Below are 23,708 nucleotides of genomic sequence, written 5' to 3'. Positions count from 1 at the left end.
AACCTGGCTACAATAGGTGTGTGTGTCTTCTTCCAAGTGGCATGCAGCTACAATTGGTGATCCTGATGGTTTAGACGGCATCTAAACCCAACAATGAGCGAACCAGCAGCAGTCCATGCAGTCGCTCTCAAGCTGCTGACCTTCTGGATGAATCAACCACATATATGGTTTGACCAGGCTGAGGCACAATTCTAGATTTAGTAGATCACAGCAGAATCCACCCATTACTACCAAGTGGTGAGCATCTGGACCAGGCCAGGTGGCCAACTTCATCCAGGAGCCCCCAATGGAAGGCACGTACACTGCCTTCAAGGACTTGCTGATCGAGACCTTTGGGGTCTCACGGCGTAAGAGAGGGGCACATCAGCTCCACCTGGACAGGTTAGGGAACAGACCCCATCAGCCCACATGGACGAGATGCTGGCACTCCTGGGCAAACACGAGCCCTGCATCACATTTGAGTAGGCATTCCCGGAGCAATTGCCTAAGGACATCCAACAGTTGACGTGAATTTCAATGACCCCTGGAAAGTTGCAGCACGAGCGGACGTTTTGTGGAAACAAAAAAGAGAGTGCTCGGCGTCCGTGGGGCTTGAAACTAAATCCTACAGCCAGACCTGTGCAGAGCTACTGAAATAACAGCAGTGACCCAAAGGAGGTGATCCAGATGACCAGAGGTGTTTCTACCACCAGAGATGAAGTGCCAGAACTACCGGTGCAGGCCGCCATGCACGTTTCAGGGAAATGCTGGGGCCAGCCATCGCTAATGGCCACAACAGTTGGCCACTAAAACAGCCTCCTGTATGTTTGGGACTGTCATTTTGGACGCCACTTCTTGTGGACACGGGAGCAGAGGTCAGCATCCTGCCCCCGTCAGGACAGGATACCAGGAACAGGCAGTCGGGCCCCATGCTGAGGGCTGCCAAATGCCTTCAATACCTGCAAGATCCAACTGCAGTTGAGAGGCAGCCTCTTCTCATGTGTGCTCACACTGGCCGCAGAGGAACAGCCACTTGTCGGGGAAGACTTCCTGCGCACCCACAGCCTGCTAGTGTACCTTAAAAGAAGGAGATTTGGTCCATGCCAAGACATTTCAAACCTTCCCCCTCAAAGACGCCAGGGCCCCAGCATTCCACCTGGGCTCCATGCAGAGATTGGACAACGAGTACGAGTTCCCTGCAGTGCTCACCCCCCAATTCACCACGGTGATGTCTTGACATAGAGTATAGCACCACATCCTGACCCAGGGCCCGCCACTCCACGCAACTGGGGCTGGAGACTATGCAGCAACTACTGCTGGCTCATTGAGGCCACCACATCAGATCGATACCTCGTGCCTCATATCCAGGACTTTGTGGTTGACCTTGCATGGGGCAAGGATCTTCCTCAAGGTGAACCTCGTGCGGAAATATCAGCAGACCCCGGTACACCCAGATGATATGCACAAGACTGCCATCATCACCCCATTCGGCCTCTTCAAATTTCTCCGAATGCTGTTTGGGCTAAAGAACACCATACAGACCTTCCAGCGACTCATGGACACAGTGGGCCGAAACCTGGATGGCACCTTCGGGTACCTGGATGACATCCTCAAGGCAAGCAGGAACGAACAAGAACATATGACACACCTCCGCAATCTCTACACTCGCCTGCACAAGTTCGGCCTGACGATCAACCTAGCCAAATGCCAGTTTGGGTTGGAGACCATTGACTTCCTGGGCCACAGGATAACCTGGGAAGGTGCCAAACTGCTACCCAGCAAAGTAGAGGCCATCCAGAAGCTTCCTAGGCCCAGTAAAACCAAGGGACTACAGGAGTTCATGGAAGATGATCAACTTCTACCACAGGTTCATCTCCTCAGCTGCTTGGATCATGCGGCCCTTATTCGTCTGGACAGACATCACCTGGGATGAGGAGTCAGTAGAAGCCTTCATGGCCAAGGAAGCCCTGACGGATGCCGCTCTGCTGGCACATCCCAGGTCAGACGCTCCAATGGCCCAGATGGTGGATGCCTTAGGAACGGCGATCGGCAGAGTTCTGGAGCAGCAGATCGAAGGAAGTTGACAGTCGCTGGCTTTCTTCAGCAAACTTCTGCGGCCTTCAGAACTGAAGTAGAGCACTTTAGACAGAGAGTTACTTGTGCTGTACTTAACCATCCACCACTTCAGGTACTTCCTAGAGGGCAGGTCTTTCACAGCCTTCACAGCCCAACTTTTGCCTTGGCTAAAATCTCATACTCCTGGTCAGACTGCCATCAATGACACCTGTCTTACATCTCAAAGTACACCACAGATGTAAGGCACGTCTCCAGCAAGGACAATGTGGTGGCCGACGCACTGTCCAGACAGAGACTCCAGGGTGGGTGGACTTCATGGCACTGGCGGAGGTGCAGCAGAGTGACAAGAAGATGCCCCAATATAGAACTCCCATAACTCCAGAACATCCCAGTCAGTACAGGTAATACACCATGCTTTGAGACATGGCCACCAGTCAGGTCAGACCTATCGTCCCAGCGGCTTGGAGACGGCAGGTTTTCAACTCCATCCACAGACTGGCTCACCCATCTATCAGGACCATGGTCCGGCTGGTGGTCAGCAAATACATCTGGCATAGATTGCAGAAACAGGTAGGTGGGTGGGCAAGGGCGTGCACACAGTGCCAAACAACCAAGGTATAGCAGCATACCAAGACCCTACCTCAGCACTTTGATTTCACAGAAAGAAGGTTCGACCACATCCACATGGACATAGTGGGACCCTTGCTGATATCCCAGGGTTTCCACTTCACCGGGTGGCCAGAAGCAGTTCTGCTAGCAGATACATCAACAACCTCATGAGCCAGGGCCTTCATCTTGCCCTGGGTGGCATGTTTCGGGATACCATCCCACATCACATCCAACAGAGGGGCCCAGTTTATCTCCAGCCTATGGTCCGACCTCACCAGCCTGTGAGGTACCCAGCTGCATCACATAACAGCCTACCACCCACAGTCAAATGGGTTGGTGAAGCGCTTCCACAGGCACCTCAAGGCTCATGACCAGACTCCAAGGACTTAACTGGGTAGACGAGTTACCATGGGCACTGCTGGAGATCTGCATGGCATCCAAGGAGGACCTCAACACCTCTTTGGCCAAACTCGTCTACGGAGCTGCACTGGTTGCCCCGGCAGAATTCATAGAATCCCCAGGTGGACGGCAGCGTTCTTCAGCAGGCTAAGGGAAAGAGTCAGCAACCTGGCCCCGATTCCACCTTCCAGGCACAGACACGCGAGGACCAACTTACCCAAAGACCTGCAGGATTGTATGTTTTCATTTGCAGGGGTCCACATTGTCCACTGTTACAGGGGCCACACGTGGGTCCATTCCAGGTCATCTGCAACAACAGGGCCACGTTCAAGCTAGAGGTTGGAGGCAAGATTTGGGTCTTTGCCACAGATAGGCTGAAGCTGACACACCTGGACCTGGCACCTGCTCAAGATACCAGAACCATGCCAAAGAGGGAGCCCACCAAAGGTTGCAGAGGCTTTGCCTCCGGGAACCAATAATAAGGACAATACTGCCAGTTCTGGATGGGGGGGGGGGGTGTCATGTGGTGGTCTGCTGCCGTGGCGATTGAGTCGGCGCTCTGGGCAGCGAGGTCAACCAAAGCCCAGCAGCCCGTGCAGTGCCACTGGGCTCATCAAGCGAACCGGCAGGTGAATGGCAAAATAACCCCAAAATGGCATGGGCCTTGCTGTGCAGCCAACAGACAGGGACAGGGCATGGGGAGAAATGACATTGTTATGCAGGTAAGTACCCGCACTCAGGAAACCACTTTTGTTATGGATGTTGTGACGTCAGCCAAGGGGGGGGGCCACGACAGGAACAGTGCAAGTATAAAAGTTGGGCCTGAGCCCTAATAAAACGCAGAGCTTAACCTGGCTACACTACATGTGTGTCTTCTTTTGAGTAGCACCCAGATACAATACAGTCATTAGTTTCTTGCCACATTCTGATCATATGTATTAGTGTGGGATTATCTGATTCTTTTTCTAGTGATTCGACACCCCATTTATAGATAAAATCTTTTGCTTCCCCCTCCCCTATTGAGTACATTCCCAATGGAATTCAAGAAAGGGGGGAAAATTCATTTGTGTTTTCATTTCAACTGTAATTACAACGATTTATTGAAACCCCAAACTATTGTTATAACGGGGCTCCACTCTATATGTTAAGAGTTGAGCAATATATTGAATTTATCAATATTTATCAATTTTATATTGAATATTATGCATATATTGAACATAGAAAAAATGAGGTAGAACTCATATTTATATTTATTCCCTTCATGTTTTTTAAGGGTCCAATTATTTTTGATGATGTACTTCTGGAAAGAACATTATATATTTTTCAGTACATTCTCCTTAACATGGAGTATTTGCCAACACTGCTGAATTCTGATAAATTCTAGGATCTGTGGCCAAAAATAAAATGAGGTTGTTCTGATGGCAGCAAATTCAGTAACAAAATGTAGGTGATTTTATCGGCTCTGTGGGGAAGTGCTGCTTGTGGGAAGAGCATGACAGCCCAGTGCAAACAATCCTGGTATTACCTTAGTTCTCCAGAAGCATGCAAGTGAATTGACATTTGCTGTCCTCTTGGTGGGGGTCATGTCATTAATATCAGGGCCAGAATCTGCTCTCCCGTAAATAGCACGTCAATTGCCTCTTTTTTTCGATGATCTTTGGGAGGCTCTATGTCCCCGCCACTTACACAAAAATGCAGCCCACTATTTATGATGAAGTGTGCCCAATTTGGCTCAGTAATGTCTCTCCGATACTCAAGAATCTCAATGGCAGTTCACTTATAGGCATCCTCTCCAGCACCCAATGCCACGGTTATTACAACAGCACCTCCCAAACCCACAACCAAGTCAAGAGGACTAAAGGTTACCTTTCATCCTGACTTCCCAGTTGCAAACCTCTATCTTGATGTGGAAATATATTGCTGTTCCCTCCTCTAGATATCAACCCTGTGACTCCCTCTGTATCATCACCAGAGCTTCAAGAAGATGGCAGTGAAGGTTTCGATGGATCTTGACCAAATGCAGGCAATTGAAGCACATTCAGATAGACAAATTGGTTGACGAGGATGACTTGGGGTGATGGACCTGTTACTGTGAGAGAATGACTCGAAGGAGGTTCTCCAAAATATAGCCTTGCCAATTCTCATGAAAATGTGAGGAATGGTGGCACTTGCAGAAAGAAAAATGGCAAACAAGGAGAAGAAGGGGTTTGGGGAAGATTAACTGCATTTATCAGAGGTTTGCTGAACATGAGATCAAGTTCTGACACAGTTCTATTGCTGACCTTACTATTTAAATTATTTTTTTACTGATTACATTGGCATTTTTCACCAGTGCCTGATCTCATATCACTCCAGATGAGCTAAAGTCTCCTCCAATGACACAAGATTTGTGATGAATGATCATATGATCAATAAACATTGAGTAGCCAGTGACAACCATGCCCTGTGCATTAATTAAAAAGAAATCCCGGTTCCTGTTCCTACTCCAGCTGTGAGCAATTTTAGAAGGGTTGTGGGTGTGAACTACACCGCTCCCCCCACCCACTGCCCCAATTTGCTCTGTCTACAAGAACCAACATTAATCTTTGGGACTCAATTCTTGTGATGTGGTACCAGATGTTTAAAAAATCTTGAACTTCTAAAAAAATGAGATCTTTACTTTTTTTGCTTATTAATTAGGAAAAGAAACAGTGGTGATAAGCAAAAGGGTGACATGGTGAATCAGCTGAACTGCTCAGTTCAGGTGGTGAGTGCATTTTTTAAAATCTTTATTTTATATGTTATATTTTAAAGTTATTTGGGGGAGGGGAGTTTGGATCAGGGAAAGAAACTCACAGATAATAATTTATTTTAACACACGCAAAAGCACCTAATGTTTATCCAAGACGACATCTGTGCAACTAAGAGGCTATCTGCCATATGACTCATGATTTTGGGTAATTGAAACTGAAAACCAGCATTGTTGAAGCAAGTCATGTGAGTTGAAAGCCGTATTAATTCATCAGAAAATCGTCTGGAGATTCAGGATTAAAGTGACTTCAGGGAAGATAGTCACTTCTGCTGCTTCTCCTTGTCAAGGGAGAGTAGTGATTCTGTGGCCATTGTAATGGCCACTTTTGATTGACCCATATCTGGGTAAAGAAAGAAAGATCATTCTTGCATTTGGATTGTGACCATTTTGATATCATTTCATTTACCTCTTGCCTGGGTTCGTGGAAACATTGTGGATGTCAAGTTCTGTAACCTCTAGGCAAGGAAGAGAGGAATTGTGAAAAATCATTTGTACGAAGAAACATTTCTCTGAAATTGACAAGAATTTTGCACATATTATGCACATATTGAACATAGAAAAAATGAGGTAGAACTCATATTTATATTTATTCCCTTCATGTTTTTTGACAAGAATTTGAGTTTTGAGAAATCTGATGACTCAGGGTCTTTCTGACTCCATAATTACTTCTGAACATCAGTTTAAGGATTCTGAGTTTCAACACAGTATTTCTAAGACTGAACTTTGAATTGACTTTTCAGAATTGTGCTTGAGCTGTAATGGCTTGGGTGATCCACACACACACATATATAGTAAATCCAATCAGAATACATCTTCGGCAATGTTCATTATACTATCAATGCAATATATTCTCAGACATGCACATTTGTGCATAGTTGGGGTTTAGAGTTAAGTGAGATGTTATATTATGAATAATTACTAATAAAATAAATCATTGTATTGGTGAATTTTTATTGCTGCTGGTCCATGACATAATAGAAGTAAAAAGGAGCCAATGTTTCAGGGCTGAGCCCTCCATCAGGAAAGCAAGGAAGTGGGAGGCTAAAGAAGGAAGGCTGCAGGAATATGTCCAATTGTAGTTGACGACACCAGTTGCAACATCCAGCTGTTTCCGGCAGGAAGTTAGCTTGTAGAGATTTTTTTTGCTGTAGGAAAGAAGGATGGGAAATCTGAATTACTTGGAAATTTGATATGGAATACAAGATCTCAACTCTGTATGCTATCTTTGCGTTCCACTTGAAAAAATAACAGGTTATGTGATAAATACCTTTTTATTTTGAAAATATGCAGCCCATTTCTACAGTATGTGGGTATGAAGATTTAGAGCACTCAGAAACATGTCTTGGTGGTGATTTTCAGCTCAATGGTTGTTGAAGTTGCATATGTAATTTTGATAATCTCTCTTTTCTTTAGGGGTTAGGGGTAACATGGGAGGGGGAGGGTGGTGGGGAGGGATTTGGGTTATATACACTGCATGTAATGAATTAATTATCAATTAATAATGAATTATATATAGAATTCATTATTAATTGATAAATGTAATTGCGATTTAAAATTTTTAAATAAAAGATTTAAAAAGAAGGATGAATTGAGGATTGCCAGCTCCTCCACTTTCACTTTTAACTTCCAACCAGATAACAGAGAGATGCTGCCAGATTATCCACAATATTTCTGTGAGCATCTGTCTCTGTTGCACAGGGAGTGACAGGATTTGGACTAAGTTGAGGGAACAGCAACGTAGTTCCACATCAGGGTGGAGTTTGCCACTTGAAAGTTCAGGACCAAAGGGAACCTGCGAGCAATGGTATTCTCATGTTTCCTCTTGCCTTGGTTGTGGGTTGAGGAGGTGCTGTTGAAGTTGCCTTGGTGAACAGTCACGTTCGATCACTGAATGTTTTGGGTTTTGAAGAGGGTGCCCATTAATTGAACTGGTGTTGAGCTTTGTGAGTTTGATCTGTTTTGATAACACCAAAAGGAATTCAGCCAGTCTATAAAAGACAAAGATATATGACTGACATTTTGGACCTGAGCAGAATGAACCAGAAGCAGGACATCTCAGAATACAGAGAGTGCTGGCCAGGAGAGGAATCTGGACCAACAAAAGGCGTTGATAGGATATGTTAAGAATTGTCCATGCAAAAGGAGACAGGGAAGGGGAGAGACAGAGCTGGGGAGAGGCGACATTGGGAAGAAGAGCAAGGGTGGAATTTGGCCACCATTCCTAAATTCCAGAGGAACACCATTATAGAGTGGACCACCGTGCCTCGCCGACCTACCTTTACCATCTACCCCTCAATTGGCAGGGGAAGGAGGGCGGGGGTGGGGGGTCATTCCATCCCAACCAGTGAAATGTTGCTTCATTCAGAAGGTCTTTGGGTCCTGAATGGTGGTGAGGGAGGAGGTGTAGATGAGACCACCACAGGACCACTGGATGTGGTACATAACCCCTGCAGATTCACAAGTTAAGTGTTGCTTTTAGGGAAGTTCATAAGAGGAGTACTGATTAGAAGAGACAACAACGGGAGCACCCTGTTGGGGCCTCCTCTATATAATCAGGCGTCCAGAGACATTGAGAAAAAAAAATTGTGTCACCTGCACTTGTGACTCTATGGGTCTGGACATCAGGAACTGGACCTGGCCAATGAGAGTCTGTGCCCCAAAAGTTCTCTGGGGATATCATGCGTGATATCACCAACAATGTCCTGCCACCCAAATATCAGCAAATGCTGGAAAGCTGAAATAAAAAGAGACTTCATGAGTGTTTCAGCATTTTCTATTTTTTTTTAATTGTACTCCTAAATTGAGGCAGACTAATCTTATTGATCCAAAGATTATATTTTTAAAGAAATGGGTCACTTCTACAGACACCAGACCGGAGTTTTGCTTGATTTCTGAATGTTTGCATCATTTTCAACACCGACACTTTCTCTGCACTGAGTTCCATCTCCTACGTCTTCACTGAAATGTCAGCCTAGGTTTTACCTCAGGGGTGATCATTGAACCCATAACCTTCAGACTCAGCAGGAAATCCTCCCATACTCTGAATTATAACAAGCTGTTATTTTCAAAAATGTAATTTATTCAGTGCATATATAGTAAATCCAATCAGAATACATCTTCGGCAATGTTCATTATACTATCAATGCAATATATTCTCAGACATGCCTCTCCTGTTTCCCTTTTAAGTAATATAGTATCTGATAAGCTGTTACATTGCACACAACCTCTTAGCTTCCAGTGGTGGAAGGTCCTTCCCCTTCCACTACTGGAAACAGCGGGCTCATCAGCACTAATTGCTACACCTTGTAACAAGCAAGCTGCATTAAGGCTGCTTCATCTCCCCCTCACTGCTCCCTGGGTGCCAGCATATCCTCTCCCAGTACATTGGCTATATCCAGGTATCCAGAAGGAAAGGATATGGTTGGCGTAGCGTTTACAGCGCCGGGTTTGAATTCGGTGTTGTCTGCAGGAGTTTGTAGTTCACCCTGTGTCTGCGTGGGTTTTCCCCAGGGGCTCCCGTTTCCTCCCCACCCTTCAAAATGTATGGGGGGGTTGTAGGTGTAATTGGTTGACAGGGGCTCATGGGCCGGAAGGGCATGTCTAATTTATAAACGTAAGAGACTGTTAGCATTTAAAGCTAAACTTGGAACAGCAATTTCCCAGTCCCAACTACTCAATTCATGTACATGCTAATAAAAGACAAAAAAAAATTGAAACACGCAGTGGATCTTTCAGATTAAAAGCACTTCACAAGAAGGTTCTTCAGCGAGAACTGTCTCTCTTTCCACTCCAGATGTTGCCTGACCTCTTAAGTATTTCTAGCACTTTTTTAAAAAAACCCTCAGAATTACAGTATTTGCAGTAATATTAAAAATGTCAGGAACTGCCTACTCCAGCACATGAGACTTAGGAACTAGAGGAACCCACCCCTGATTTTTTTTTAAAATTTTTTATTTTTCACACTATAAACCACATTGATCAAGATACATACATTTTCCTTTTTCAATATATACAGTGTCGTTTTCTCCCCCCCCCCTCTTCCCATCCCACCCTCCCTACCTCCCCTCCCATTCATTTAAAGTTCAGAATCTAAGATAGATTAAACCCGTCAAACAATGTTGTCACTCAATAAAAATAAACAAGAAATTCCACTGAGTCAGTTCTTTTCATTCTCTTCTCCTTCTGTCATTTTAGGTGGTAGATGTCCCCGGTAGGTTTTCTCTATTATGTTTCATGTATGGCTCCCATATTTGTTCAAATATTGTAATATTATTTCTTAAATTATATGTTATTTTTTCTAATGGAATACATTTATTCATTTCTATATACCACTGTTGTATTCTCAAGTTATCTTCTAATTTCCAGGCTGACATAATACATTTTTTTGCTACAGCTAGGGCTATCATAACAAATCTTTTTTGTGCACCATCCAAATCAAGTCCAAATTCTTTGTTTTTTATGTTACTTAGGAGGAAGATCTCTGGTTTTTTTGGTATATTGCTTTTTGTGATTTTATTTAATATCTGGTTTAGATCTTCCCAAAATTTTTTCACTTTCTCATATGTCCAGATTGCATGAATTGTTGTTCCCATTTCCTTTTTACAGCAAAAACATCTGTCAGATACTGTTGGGTCCCATTTATTTAACTTTTGAGGTGTAATATATAGCCTGTGTATCCAGTTATATTGTATCATATGTAACCTCGTATTTATTGTATTTCTCATAGTTCCAGAGCATAACTTCTCCCATGTTTCCTTTTTTATCTTTATGTTTAGATCTTGTTCCCATTTTTGTTTAGTTTTACCATTTGTTTCCTCATTCTCCTTTTCTTGTAGTTTAAAATTTGTTATAAATTTTTTGATTATCATTGTGTCTGTAATCACATATTCAAAGTTACCTCAGACTGGTAACCTCAGACTGCTTCCCAATTTGTCCTTCAAGTAGGATTTCAGTTGGTAGTATGCCAACACTGTATCGTGAGTTATATTATATTTATCCTTCATTTATTCAAAGAATAATAATTTATTTCCCGAAAAGCAATTTTCTATTCTTTTGATCCTTTTTTTCTCCCATTCCCTAAAGGAAAGGTTATCTATTGTAAAAGGGATTAGCTGATTTTGCGTCAGTATTAGTTTTGGTAATTGGTAATTTGTTTTATTCCTTTCTACATGAATCTTCTTCCAAATATTGAGCAGATGATGTAATACTGGAGAATTCCTACGTTGTACCAATTTTTCATCCCATTTATATAATATATGTTCGGGTATCTTCTCTCCTATTTTATCTAGTTCTAATCTAGTCCAATCTGGCTTTTCCCTTGTTTGATAAAAATCTGATAGGTATCTTAATTGTGCGGCTCTATAATAATTTTTAAAGTTTGGCAGTTGTAAGCCTCCTTGTTTATACCATTCTGTTAATTTATCTAGTGCTATCCTCGGTTTCCCCCCTTTCCATAAAAATGTCCTTATTATTTTCTTTAACTCCTTGAAGAATTTCTCTGTCAAGTGTATTGGCAATTCCTGAAATAGGTATTGTATCCTTGGGAAAATGTTCATTTTAATACAGTTTATCCTTCCTATTAGTGTTAGTGGTAAGTCTTTCCAATGCTCTAAGTCGTCCTCTAATTTTTTCATTAGTGGATAATAATTGAGTTTATATAGATGGCCGAGGTTTTTATTTATTTGTATACCTAGGTATCGCATTGCTTGCATTTGCCATCTGAATGGTGATTCTTTCTTAAATTTTGAGAAATCCGCATTATTCATTGGCATTGCTTCACTTTTATTTGCATTAATCTTGTATCCCGACACTTCTCCATATTCCTTCAATTTCTTATGTAATTCTTTTATTGATATTTCTGGTTCTGTTAAGTATACTATAATGTCATCTGCAAATAAACTGATTTTATATTCCTTGTCTTTTATTTTTATCCCTTTTATTTTATTTTCTGTTCTTATCAGTTCTGCTAGTGGTTCTATGGCTAACGCGAACAATAAGGGCGATAATGGGCATCCCTGCCTTGTTGATCTGCTTAAGTTAAATTGTTTTGATATATATCCATTTACTGTCACTTTCGTCAATGGCCCCTTATATAATGCTTTAATCCAATTAATATATTTCTCTGGTAAGCTGAATTTTTGTAGTACTTTGAATAAATAAATCCATTCTACTCTGTCAAAGGCCTTCTCTGCGTCTAAAGCAACCGCTACTGTTGGAGTTTTATTTCCTTCTACTGCATGAATTAAGTTAATAAATTTACAAATATTGTCTGTTGTTCGTCTTTTTTTAATAAATCCAGTTTGGTCTAAATTTACCATTTTCGGTACATACTCTGCTAATCTGTTTGCTAATAGTTTAGCTATTATTTTATAATCTGTGTTAAGTAAAGATATTGGTCTATATGACGCTGGTGCGAGTGGATCTTTCCCTGTCTTTGGTGTTACTGTAATTATTGCTGTTTTGCATGAATCTGGTAAGCTTTGTGTTTTATCAGTCTGGTTGATTACTTCCAGGAGGGGAGGAATTAATAAATCTTTAAATGTTTTATAGAATTCTATTGAGAATCCATCCTCTCCTGGTGTTTTATTATTCGGTAGTTTTTTTTTTATCTCTTGCATTTCTACTATTTCAAATGGTTCTGTTAATTTATTTTGTTCCTCTGTTTGTAATTTCGGTAGTTCAATTTTAATTAAAAATTCATCTATTTTGTCTTCTTTCCCTTCGTTTTCAGTTTGGTATAATTGTTCGTAGAATTCTCTGAAGTTTTCATTAATCTCCGTTGGATTATATGTGATTTGTTTGTCTTTTTTCCTTGATGCCAATACCATTCTCTTAGTTTGTTCTGTCTTAAGCTGCCATGCTAGAATTTTGTGCGTTTTTTCTCCTAGTTCATAATATTTCTGTTTTGTCTTCATTATATGTTTGTAGTGTTTCATATTTTATTTTTTTTATCTGCCAATTCTCTTCTTTTAGTTGTGTCTTCCTTCATTGCTAATTCTTTTTCTATATTTGCTATTTCCCTTTCCAACTGCTCTGTTTCCTGATTGTAGTCCTTCTTCATCTTGGTTACATAACTTATTATTTGCCCTCTGATGAACGCTTTCATTGCATCCCATAGTATAAACTTATCTTTCACTGATTCCATATTTATTTCAAAGTACATTTTAATTTGTCTTTCAATGAATTCTCTAAAATCCTGCCTTTTAAGTAGCATGGAGTTTAATCTCCATCTATTCATTCTTGGAGGGATGTCCTCTAACTCTATTGTCAATATTAGGGGTGAGTGGTCCGATAATATTCTAGCTTTATATTCTGTTTTTCTTACTCTATCTTGCATGCAAGCTGATGACAGGAATAGGTCTATTCTTGAGTATGTTTTATGTCTACCCGAATAATATGAATATTCCTTTTCCTTTGGGTGTTGTTTCCTCCATATATTAAAAAGTTGCATTTCTTGCATAACCCACCCCTGATTCAATCAGGCCAGACCTCCCCATCAACCCCTGACCCCAACCCGCAACCCACGATTCCCAGCAACCCGTCCGTCCCAGTTTGGAACATGCATTGGGAGCAAATGACCAAGGTCGAGAGCCCTTAAAGGAGTGGCTCAGCACCCAGGGCTATCAATTTTATCTTTTGCCAACTTGTCGCTGTATCTTTTCCCTGAACACACAAAAGATTGGCTTGAGTTAAAGTCATTGCCATGTGCATAAGAACAAGTTCCAGTTGGAATGAAAGTCTCAATTGCTGCAGTTACCCAGACACATAAAACACACAACATCCAGAAAAGGAGAGAACCGATTAAAGGACTAAGTCGTGACGGCGGATCGTGGTGTTCACACAAATCCACTGGCTCCCTGGCGAGATGGAACTGAACTGGCATAAATGTATAACGCTGACACCGGATTATTAAGAAACCGTCACTTCTTCCTCGTTTTATTCCCAGACTGCGACCAATGAGAGAGCACTCGCCTCCCCTCTGGCACCGCCCAAGTAGGATGAAAGCGGCCGGATTGAGGGGCACATGGAGAGCGGCGGCGCCTGTCCTCCACCAACTTTCAGTCCCGACCGATGGACGGGCAGTAGGGCGACATGGCCAAGCGCAGTTCTTTATTTCTTCGGATCATCGAGGGGAAAAAACTACCAGCCAGAGATCTGTGAGTAAATGAGGCCGTCCGTCTGCCGGGCCCGACCCTGCAGCAGTCGGCGGGGACAGTGACCCCAGCGGCCGGCCGGCCGGGGGGGTGGGGGGTTCCAGCGCACCTTGCCCCAGCCCAGCCAAAAGTTCCAGCCGTCATCTGCCGGCCGCGGGGAAACAACGAGGGAAGTTTAGCGGACGGAATGTGAGGTTTATTGCGGATGGAATTGAATTTAGGGCATTGGCGAAGATTTTACCTTGCATTTCCTCTTCTCTCCCCATACACCCGTGGTTTATTCTAACCCTCCTCCCTTTTTCACCCCCCCCCCCATCATTCCATCCGCGGTCTCCTCTCTCCCTCCAGCCAATCCGGGGTCCTCACTATTTTTTCGCCCATCCCCTCCGCGATCCCCTCCATCCCCTCCGCGATCCCCTCCATCCCCTCCGCGATCCCCTCCATCCCCTCCGCGATCCCCTCCATCCCCTCCGCGATCCCCTCCATCCCCTCCGCGATCCCCTCCATCCCCTCCGCGATCCCCTCCATCCCCTCCGCGATCCCCTCCATCCCCTCCGCGATCCCCTCCATCCCCTCCGCGATCCCCTCCGCGATCCCCTCCATCCCCTCCGCGATCCCCTCCATCCCCTCCGCGATCCCCTCCATCCCCTCCGCGATCCCCTCCATCCCCTCCGCGATCCCCTCCATCCCCTCCGCGATCCCCTCCATCCCCTCCGCGATCCCCTCCGCGATCCCCTCCGCCGTCCCCTCCGCCATCCCCTCCGCGATCCCCTCCATCCCTTCCGCGAGCCCCTCCGCGAGCCCCTCCGCGATCCCCTCCGCCGTCCCCTCCATCCCCTCCGTCCCCTCCGCCGTCCCCTCCGCCGTCCCCTCCGCCGTCCCCCCCCGTCCCCTCCGCGATCCCCCCCCCGTCCCCTCCGCGATCCCCCCCCCGTCCCCTCCGCGATCCTCCCCCGTCCCCTCCGCGATCCTCCCCCGTCCCCTCCGCGATCCTCCCCCGTCCCCTCCGCGATCCCCCCCACTCTCTTCCCCATCTCCTCCGCGGCCCCCCTGTCTCTCGTCAAACCCCTCCTTATTCCATCAGTTCCTTCTGTCTCTCCCACTCTTCACCGTGGACCCATCCCCACGCTATCCCTTCGCGGTTCCCTCTCCCCCACATCTACCCTCTGTCCCTCTCTCCCCACCCACCTGCGGTCCCCTCTCCCCCACATCCACCCTCTGCCCTTTCTTCCCCCATGCGTTGCCTCCTCTCCCCCTCCCTCTCCATCCCATCCACCTGTCGCTCTGTCCGGTCTCTTTCCCATCCCATCCCCCCACTGCTTCTCTCTCTCTCTCTCTCTCTCTCTCTCTCTCTCTCTCTCCCCCCTCTCCCTCCTCCTCCTCCCCCCTCCCCATCCGCGTGTATCTCTCTCGCCCTGGAGGGAGCCCAGAGCCTGATCAGCACCGAGCCGGCTGCGGCTCGGCTCACTCTGTCATGCCGGCTGCAGATCCGACAGCATCACTTTTCCAACACACAGACTCCGGCGATTTGCAGCTCTCATTTCAGATCCAGGTGTTACCGACCCAGTTGAGTCGGAACCCTCGCACCCGTCTGCTTTTTCCAGCCACTCAAGTGTCTGCCCGTTCACATTCAGCTTCTTTGCTGCCTCTTTGCCTCTTTTGTGGGCCTTTCTCCTTTTCGCTCCTTCCATGTCTCTCTTTTTCCCTCCTTCACCCTTCCCTTTGCTGCCTTCTCCCCTGCTTCCCTTATGCTCATGTCAAAAACTCGGCCAACAAAGAGGCGACGAGGTTGCTTGAGAGGCGAGGCGGTTGCTTGAGAGGCGAGGCGGTTGCTTGAGAGGCGAGGCGGTTGCTTGAGAGGCGAGGCGGTTGCTTGAGAGGCGAGGCGGTTGCTTGAGAGGCGAGGCGGTTGCTTGAGAGGCGAGGCGGTTGCTTGAGAGGCGAGACGGTTGCTTGAGAGGCGAGGCGGTTGCTTGAGAGGCGAGGCGGTTGCTTGAGAGGCACTAATATCATAGTTAAGTTCGGTTCCAACTACAAGATGCTTAAATTGCCAACTAAAAGTTGATGCAATCTCACCCATCCCCTCCGCGATCCCCCCTCTCTCTCCCCATCCCCTCCGCGATCCCCCCTCTCTCTCCCCATCTCCTGCGCGATCCCCTCCACGATCGTAATGTTCAGATGATATTCTCTGTTCTAAAAGTCGTATTTCGGAGGACAGGTGGAGCAAAAAGGTTGCTTTTGGGAGAACTAACTGCCCTTGCTCTAGGTTTCAGCTCTGTAGCAGTTCCCAGTTCCAGGTTGCTTGCCTGACACACATAGTTGTGGCGGTCCCACTTGTCACGCACGATCAGCGGGGCAGTCGCGGCAAAGATCGCGTCGTGGGACCTTCTCTTCTGGTCCACACCCGAAAAGTGTGCGCGCGCTTGTGATACTTCAGTAACTCTTTAACACGAGGGGTGGGCCAGACACAGCTTTAAAGGCTGCAGCGCATAATTTAAAGTAAAGTTGGTTGTGTTACTCGAGTTCTCAGCCTTATCGCTACCCTCACACTACAAACTCTTGTCTCTCTTTCCCAAGGTGCTGCCTGACCTGTGGGATAGGTCAGCATGTTCTATTTTTATTTCAGATTTGTAGCATCTGCAGTATTTTATGTTATTATTCCCTCTGGGTTCCACCATCTTGACTGCACAAAGCTTTTCAGTTTGGGGGGGGCGGTGGTATTGTGAGCTGCTTCCTTTGAACTACTTTATTCTTTCCAGAGGAGGTTCTTTCGCGGTGCTATCAAGAAGGTGGAAGAGCTCCTGGAGTTGGGCTCGATTGCAATGACAAAGATCTGGAGATGTATTTCCCAATCGGGATGGTGTGGGTCTTGGTGTTGCCAAGTACCTGCTGCCTTTGTCCCTCTTGTTGGTAGAAGTCATGGGTCTGGGAGGTGTTGTCAGTCCGGATGAGGTGACCATCTGGGGTGCACTTTGTGGAGCTGTAGTACTGTGCTGCAGGATATGAATATGTGGTGGGCCGAATGGGATACAAATGACTGCCTTGTGCCCACACAAAGCCGTTGCAGTGGCACTTGTTTAGGGAAGAAGAGAATATTCTACAATACTTCTGACTGTGACTGTTTGGAAAGGCTTTGGGTTGTCATGCGGTGAATGAGGCTCAATGCCTTTGACCTCTTAGAACATAGGACATAGAACGCTACAGCACAGTACAGCCCTTTGGCCCTCAATGTTGTGCCAACCTATCTTCTTCTTTGGCTTGGCTTCGCGGACGAAGATTTATGGAGGGGGTAAAAAGTCCACGTCAGCTGCAGGCTCGTTTGTGGCTGACCAGTCCGATGCGGGACAGGCAGACACGATTGCAGCGGTTGCAAGGGAAAATTGGTTGGTTGGGGTTGGGTGTTGGGTTTTTCCTCCTTTGCCTTTTGTCAGTGAGGTGGGCTCTGCGGTCTTCTTCAAAGGAGGCTGCTGCCCGCCAAACTGTGAGGCGCCAAGATGCACGGTTTGAGGCGTTATCAGCCCACTGGCGGTGGTCAATGTGGCAGGCACCAAGAGATTTCTTTAGGCAGTCCTTGTACCTTTTCTTTGGTGCACCTCTGTCACGGTGGCCAGTGGAGAGCTCGCCATATAATACGATCTTGGGAAGGCGATGGTCCTCCATTCTGGAGACGTGACCCATCCAGCGCAGCTGGATCTTCAGCAGCGTGGACTCGATGCTGTCGACCTCTGCCATCTCGAGTACCTCGACGTTAGGGGTGTGAGCACTCCAATGGATGTTGAGGATGGAGCGGAGACAACGCTGGTGGAAGCGTTCTAGGAGCCGTAGGTGGTGCCGGTAGAGGACCCATGATTCGGAGAATCAACCTATATATTCCTACCAAAAAACAAACCCTCCCTGCCTCATAACCCTCTATTTTTCTTTCATCCATATGCCTGTCTATAAGAGTCTTTTAAATGCCCCACCATCACCCATGGCAAGGCATTTCAGGCACCCACAACATTCTGTGTATATATTAAAAAAACACCCCTGATGTCTCCCCTAAAGTTTCCTCTCTCACTTTGTGCAGATGTCCTCTGGTGTTTGTTATTTCCACCCTGGGAGAAAGGAGCTGGCTGTCATTCTATCTATGCCTCTCAGAATTTTATAGACCTCTATTAAGTCTCCTCTGCTCCAGAGAGATAAGTCCCAGCTCTGCTAACCTTGCCTCATAAGACTTATTGTCCAATCCCAGCAACATCCTGGTAAACCTCCTCTGCACTGTCTCCATAGCTTCCTGTAATAAGTTCTGACCAGAACTGAACACAATATCCCAAAAGGGTCTCACCAGAGATTTGTAGAGTTGCAACATGACCTCTTGATTCCTGAACTTAATCCACCAATTTATGAAGCCCAGCATCCCATAGGCCTTATTAACTATCCTATCAACCTGCGTGGCAAACTTGAGCAATGTATGGATTTGGATACCAATGTCCCTCTGTTCTTCCACACTCATAACACTTGTGTAGTTATGCAATTTATGTAGCTGTTTTAATGAGTTTCTGGTCAATGATAAACCCAGGGACCAAGATTAGATTTAGATTAGATTTCATGTTTATTGTCAGAGTACATACATGACATCACATACAACCCTGAGATTTTTTTTTTGTCCTGCAGGCCAGGCAGAATTACCACTTATTGGTAGTAAAAAAAAAACTGAACATGTAAACAAATGAACAACTGACTGTGGAATACAGAGAGGAGTAACAACAAACAATAAAGTGCACAACTAAGTGTCCTTAAATGAGTCCCTGATTGAGTTTGTTGTTGTGGAGTCTGAGGGTGGAGGGGGAGCCGCTGTTCCTGAACCCTGAGGTGTGAGTCTTGTGGCACCTATGCCCCTTTCTTGAGGGTAGCAGTGAGAACAGAGGGTGTGGTATAGATCATTGATGATTGCTGCTGCTCTCTGACGGAAGATTTGAATAAATAAAACAGATCCTCTTAAATCTACAGCACTCTCCCTGTAGATGTACTAGGTAGTGGGGAGGATTTTGCCTGTGATGTCTTGGGCTGTGTCCATTACCTTTTGCAAGGCTTTACAGTCAGGGGTATTGGTGTTTCCATTCCAGACCATGATGCATCTGGTCAGCACACTTTCCACCACACGTCTGCACAAATTTACATGGGTTTCTGATGTCACAGCAAACATCCACAAACTCTGGAGGAAGTAGAGGTGCTGATGTGTTTTCTTCATGTGATAGTGAGTCTCAAGAACTTGTATTTCCTCACCCTCTCCACCGCTGATTCCCCCAATGATCACTGGATCGTACACCTCTCATTTTCATTTCCTGAAGTCAACAATCAGCTCCTTGGTTTTGGTGACAATGAGTGTGAGATTAGTGTTGGTGCACCAAGTTTTCAATCCTGATTGAAAGCACAGATTTCAACACTGTTTCCCAGAGCTTTGTCTGCAATGGGAACCCTGGTTGCATCCTGTTTCAAATCCCACATCCACACTGACTCGTCTGTCCTTGACCTTCTCCACTGGCAGAGAGAGAGAGAGGCAACCAGCTCAAACAAGAGGAACAATGCCCCATTTTCCATGTGTACTCAACAGCCCAATGGTATGACCATGGAGCTTTCTAACTTCAGGTAATGGGTCCCCTTTCTCTTCTGTAGAGATACTTCCATTCTTCCTCCTTTCACTCTCCCCTCCCCACCCCCACACCCAGTTCCATTGCCCATCCACCTCTCACCAATAAGAATCCCCCCCCCTTCTTTCAATTCCATCTGTCCTTCATCTCTCGCCTAATACCTTCCATTATATCACCATTGTTATGTACTCACCAGATTCAAACACAGGCCAGCCCTTGTCTCCTATCGCCACCCCCCCACCCCCCAGCCTTTTCCAACTCTGTCTTGTATGACTTGCCTTCCTTCACTAGAACTTCCTTATTTTTCTTGCTTCTCTCCCTCTCTCTCTTCCCCCTACCCCCCCCCCCCCCCCACACTTTGATACCTGGGCACCTGACAATGAATTATCTCTACCTTCCTTTCTCTTTGTCATTCTTCAACCCTCCCTGGATCACCAATCTTCTACTGCCCCCATCTAACTCCTTGCATCCTTGTCCTTACTATATATTGGCTACCTCCTTTCTGTATTCAGTCTTGATGAAAATTCCAACCTGAAACATCAACCTTTCTTTTTCTCCCACTGAGGCTGCTTGACCCCATTAATTCTTCCAGCAGATTGTCTTTTTAAGTTCTAGGGGAGATTGAAACAAGGGGGTCGTAAGTTAAAGGTTAGGGGGCAAAACATTAGGAGTAACATAAGAGGAAGCTTCTTCACTCAGAGAGTGGTGGCTGAGTGGAATGATCTATCAGAAGAAGTAGTTGCGGCAGGGTCCAGTCTGTCATTTAAGAGGAGGCTCGATGAGTACATGGATGTGAGGGGGTTGGAGGGTTCTCGGCACAGGAGTGGACTAATGGAGTTTCATGTAAATTGGTGTGAACTAGAAGGACCAATATGGCCTGTTTCTGTACTGTAAATTGTTATATGGTTATCTGCAGTCTCCATTATCCCTGACCATTGATGGTGGGAGTCTTGGTAATCACTGGATATCAAGGGTAAATGGTTAGACACACTTTTGTTGCAGATTAATTTACAGCAGGGGTAGAAGCTGATCACAGCCATTTAAACTCATGCCACTCAATTACACAAAAATTAATCTACATTTTAGATGGTGGGAGGAGACTGGAGCACCCGGGTAAAATCCATGCAGACACAGGGAGACGGCACATACTCCTTACAGACAACGCAGGATTCAAATGTGGGTCGCTGCAATAGCAACATGCTAACTACTACGTTAGTCATGCTGCTTTAAGTGGCTGGACTGGTTTACTTGCTGAGAGGTTGCAAATCAAGTTCTGACGTGCAGTAAACATCTCCGTCTTTGATCATGTTCGAAGGAAAGACCTCGATGAAACAGCTGAAGACAGCTGCACCTCGGACACGATGCTGAGGAGTCCATGCAATGGTTGAACTTCAGCAACCATGACCCATTTTCCTCAATGTGAAGCTTGGCTTCTTCATCATTGGTTTCACATTCATTGACTTTGCTTTTATCACTGCTCTTCAATGCCATAATCTGTTTAAATCCTGCCTCAATGTTAAGGGCAGTGGCCCTCGCTTTTGAAATTGAACTCTTTGATTCACGTTTGGACCAAGGCTGTGATGAGGTCGATATCCAAGTGTTCCTAATGTGTAGGCAAAATTGGTGAGCAGATTACTGGTGAGTGGGCATCTCTTGATAACACTGCATTTTGTCTAGCAGCTCTTAATCATCAATGAAGTGATTGAAGATGTTTTTGACAAGGTTAGCAAGCAGCACTTGATTACTCTGTGCACAATCCCATTCACAAGCTTAATTGTTCTTTATTCTCCCTCCCTGTAAACATGCATCAAATAGTGAATTCCTCTTCTACTAATATCATTAATCAAACCAACCTGTCATTTTCCACTGTGCCAAACCCCACAAAAAGGCCACAATGTGAAAGCTTCCTCTTAAGAGGGCATATCATTGTGCTTTGGAAATGCATCGTTTCTTATCTGGATCTAAATCTTGGCGCGCTTTACCTACCAGTAGTGGTTGGGAAAACAACGTGATAGTTTGTCTGGGATTGTTTCAAGGCCATTGAGTTATACCAGGCTGAGCTGGTGGTGAAGACCTGTATTCTACAAGTCGTTTCGCCTCAAGTCAGTACAGTCACAACTCAACCTGACCGTGTGTGAGCTGCTTCCTATTTGCAAGAAAGCTGGACAAATCCAATCTGTTCAACCAGTTTATCTACAGGAACTTTCAGGTAGCCAATTGTCCCGCATGTAAAGCCGCACGATTAGGCGATATGTGGCTGTTTTGAGGCCACCTGAATGTGCAGGAGGCGCTCTTGAGACGAGCTATGTAACCCTCCTCCAAGAGGGATAATCAGCTCAGCTCAGTGGCTCCCCCAGCCACCTGAATGCAGCTGGCTGAAAGTGGACGTTAAAGGGTCAGGCTGCTGATCACAGCTGACACTGGGCAGTTGCAGAGTGTGTTCAGAGCAGCATCCTGTGCAGCAGTGTCCTCCAGGTGGCCAGTGTTGCGCTTTAAACGCTGCCACCTGAACGGCAATTTAAAGGGTCGCTTCTTCTTCTTCAGGCACATTTTTAGCGAAGAATGCACCTGAAAAAGCCTTACGTCAGATCATTTTATCTTTCCCTAGAAAGATGATTTTCCTAAGCTAGTTGAGAAAATTGATACTAGATCCAATGTGGTTGAAATGTGGATAAGATCAGGAACTGTCACATTGTATCTAGAGTACTCCAGAGAGTGTGCACCCAGAAAAGGGTACAGGGAGATTTATTACTGGTACGTACTGAGAAAGGACAGGCTAAACATTTTCTTTGAGGGAGTGGAATGGAGATGTGGAAATTTAATTGTCTATAAACCTAGAAACTTAGAAAAGTGCATCGTTTTATTTTAATCTTGGGGAAAGACAGCAATTTTTTTCAAAAGCTTTGCTTCTGAGAAAACATTGGGGATTATGATGAACAAGATGAACACAGATCATTTCGCATTTGCTCTATCATGCAGGAAGTTGGAGAAACACTACATGAACTTTGATTGAATTTAGCATGTTTAATCGCATACTGATGCTGACACATTGAGTTAGTTCAAATTATCTGAAAATTGTTTGCCACTGATTTTCATTTTCACTCAGCATCTGATGCTTCTCGTGTCAGTGTCCACCAGTAGTCGGCCAGGATCGATGGATTCCAGTTGCTCTGATACCACTTTTCCACGGTCGCAATGACCTGGGGAATCTTTCACCCTGTTCGTCACTGACCGCACCAAGATCAGCAGGGAAGACGTCCAGGGGTGAATGCAGAAAATGAATTTTCACTGAGATGTTCCACCTAATTCTTTTGAAGCATGTTTAAAAATCTGACAGGAAATCACAAAAATATGTTGTATCTTAAAAAACAGTACATTATTAGGAACATTTTAAGATTATTCTCATGATCAGTAGCCCAAAATCCAAAAAATACACCCAAAAGTGTTCAGGAATCAAAATCTTCATGTCCAGCATAATTGGAGAGGTGTCTAAAGATTTAGTCATTGTTAGAAGTTAAAGGTTAAAAAGGACATACTTTTGAGACATTTGGGTGGTGGGGTTGGGGTGGAACTTGCATCCAGAAAGATTCATTCCATTCAAAACAAAAATTGAAAATTGATGTGCCTTAACCAATAGCGCCTTTTCCACTGGCGTCCCAGTTCAATGGCTGTGCAGTGTCCTGGGATAGGAAACCCTTTGTGTCATTTCCACTGGACCACCCTTAACTGGGACACTAATTGCTTTTCCACTGCACACACTCATCCCCGGGGATCAACTGGAAATGGGTAACTTTCTGCTGTCCCTTTTCCACTGCACGCCGTGTCAGCAAACACTGGGGATATAAATAGGGGTAGAGGTGGTTAATCCCCAGCGTGAAATTATGTCATTTGATGCCGGCATTCGGACTGTGTTCCTTTTCCACTGGTCCCTGTCCCAGTAAATTCCCAGTTAATTTTTGAGACAGGGTGCCAGTGGAAAAGGGGCTAATGAGAGGTGAGAAATGGGACAAGGGTCAGCAGGACTTTGTCAGAGATGGACATAAGTGGCCAGGTAGGCTCCTCCTGGACTCC

General features: G+C 45.3%; 1 protein-coding gene across 6 annotated transcripts in view; it reads left to right on the top strand.

Moving 5' to 3' along the window:
- Nucleotides 1–13,830: 13,830 nt before the first annotated feature.
- rasa4 (RAS p21 protein activator 4) overlaps nt 13,831–23,708 on the top strand; it is a 288,131-nt gene continuing 278,253 nt past the window's right edge. For 3 of the 6 annotated variants that reach the window (XR_011348806.1, XM_069911332.1, XM_069911330.1), the window contains exon 1: nt 13,831–14,010. Coding sequence is in view for 2 of the 6 variants with exons in the window: in XM_069911332.1 (XP_069767433.1) it covers nt 13,946–14,010 (65 nt within the window). In the remaining 4 variants the exon portion in view is untranslated. The remainder of the gene's footprint in view (nt 14,011–23,708) is intronic. The other 3 variants (XM_069911335.1, XM_069911334.1, XM_069911333.1) reach the window with 1 other exon arrangement.

This window comes from Narcine bancroftii, chromosome 14 (genome assembly GCF_036971445.1).
Source record: "Narcine bancroftii isolate sNarBan1 chromosome 14, sNarBan1.hap1, whole genome shotgun sequence".
Lineage (NCBI taxonomy): Eukaryota > Metazoa > Chordata > Chondrichthyes > Torpediniformes > Narcinidae > Narcine > Narcine bancroftii.
The sequence above is the reverse complement of the archived record's forward strand: the minus strand, read 5'-3'. Positions and strand labels throughout refer to the sequence as shown.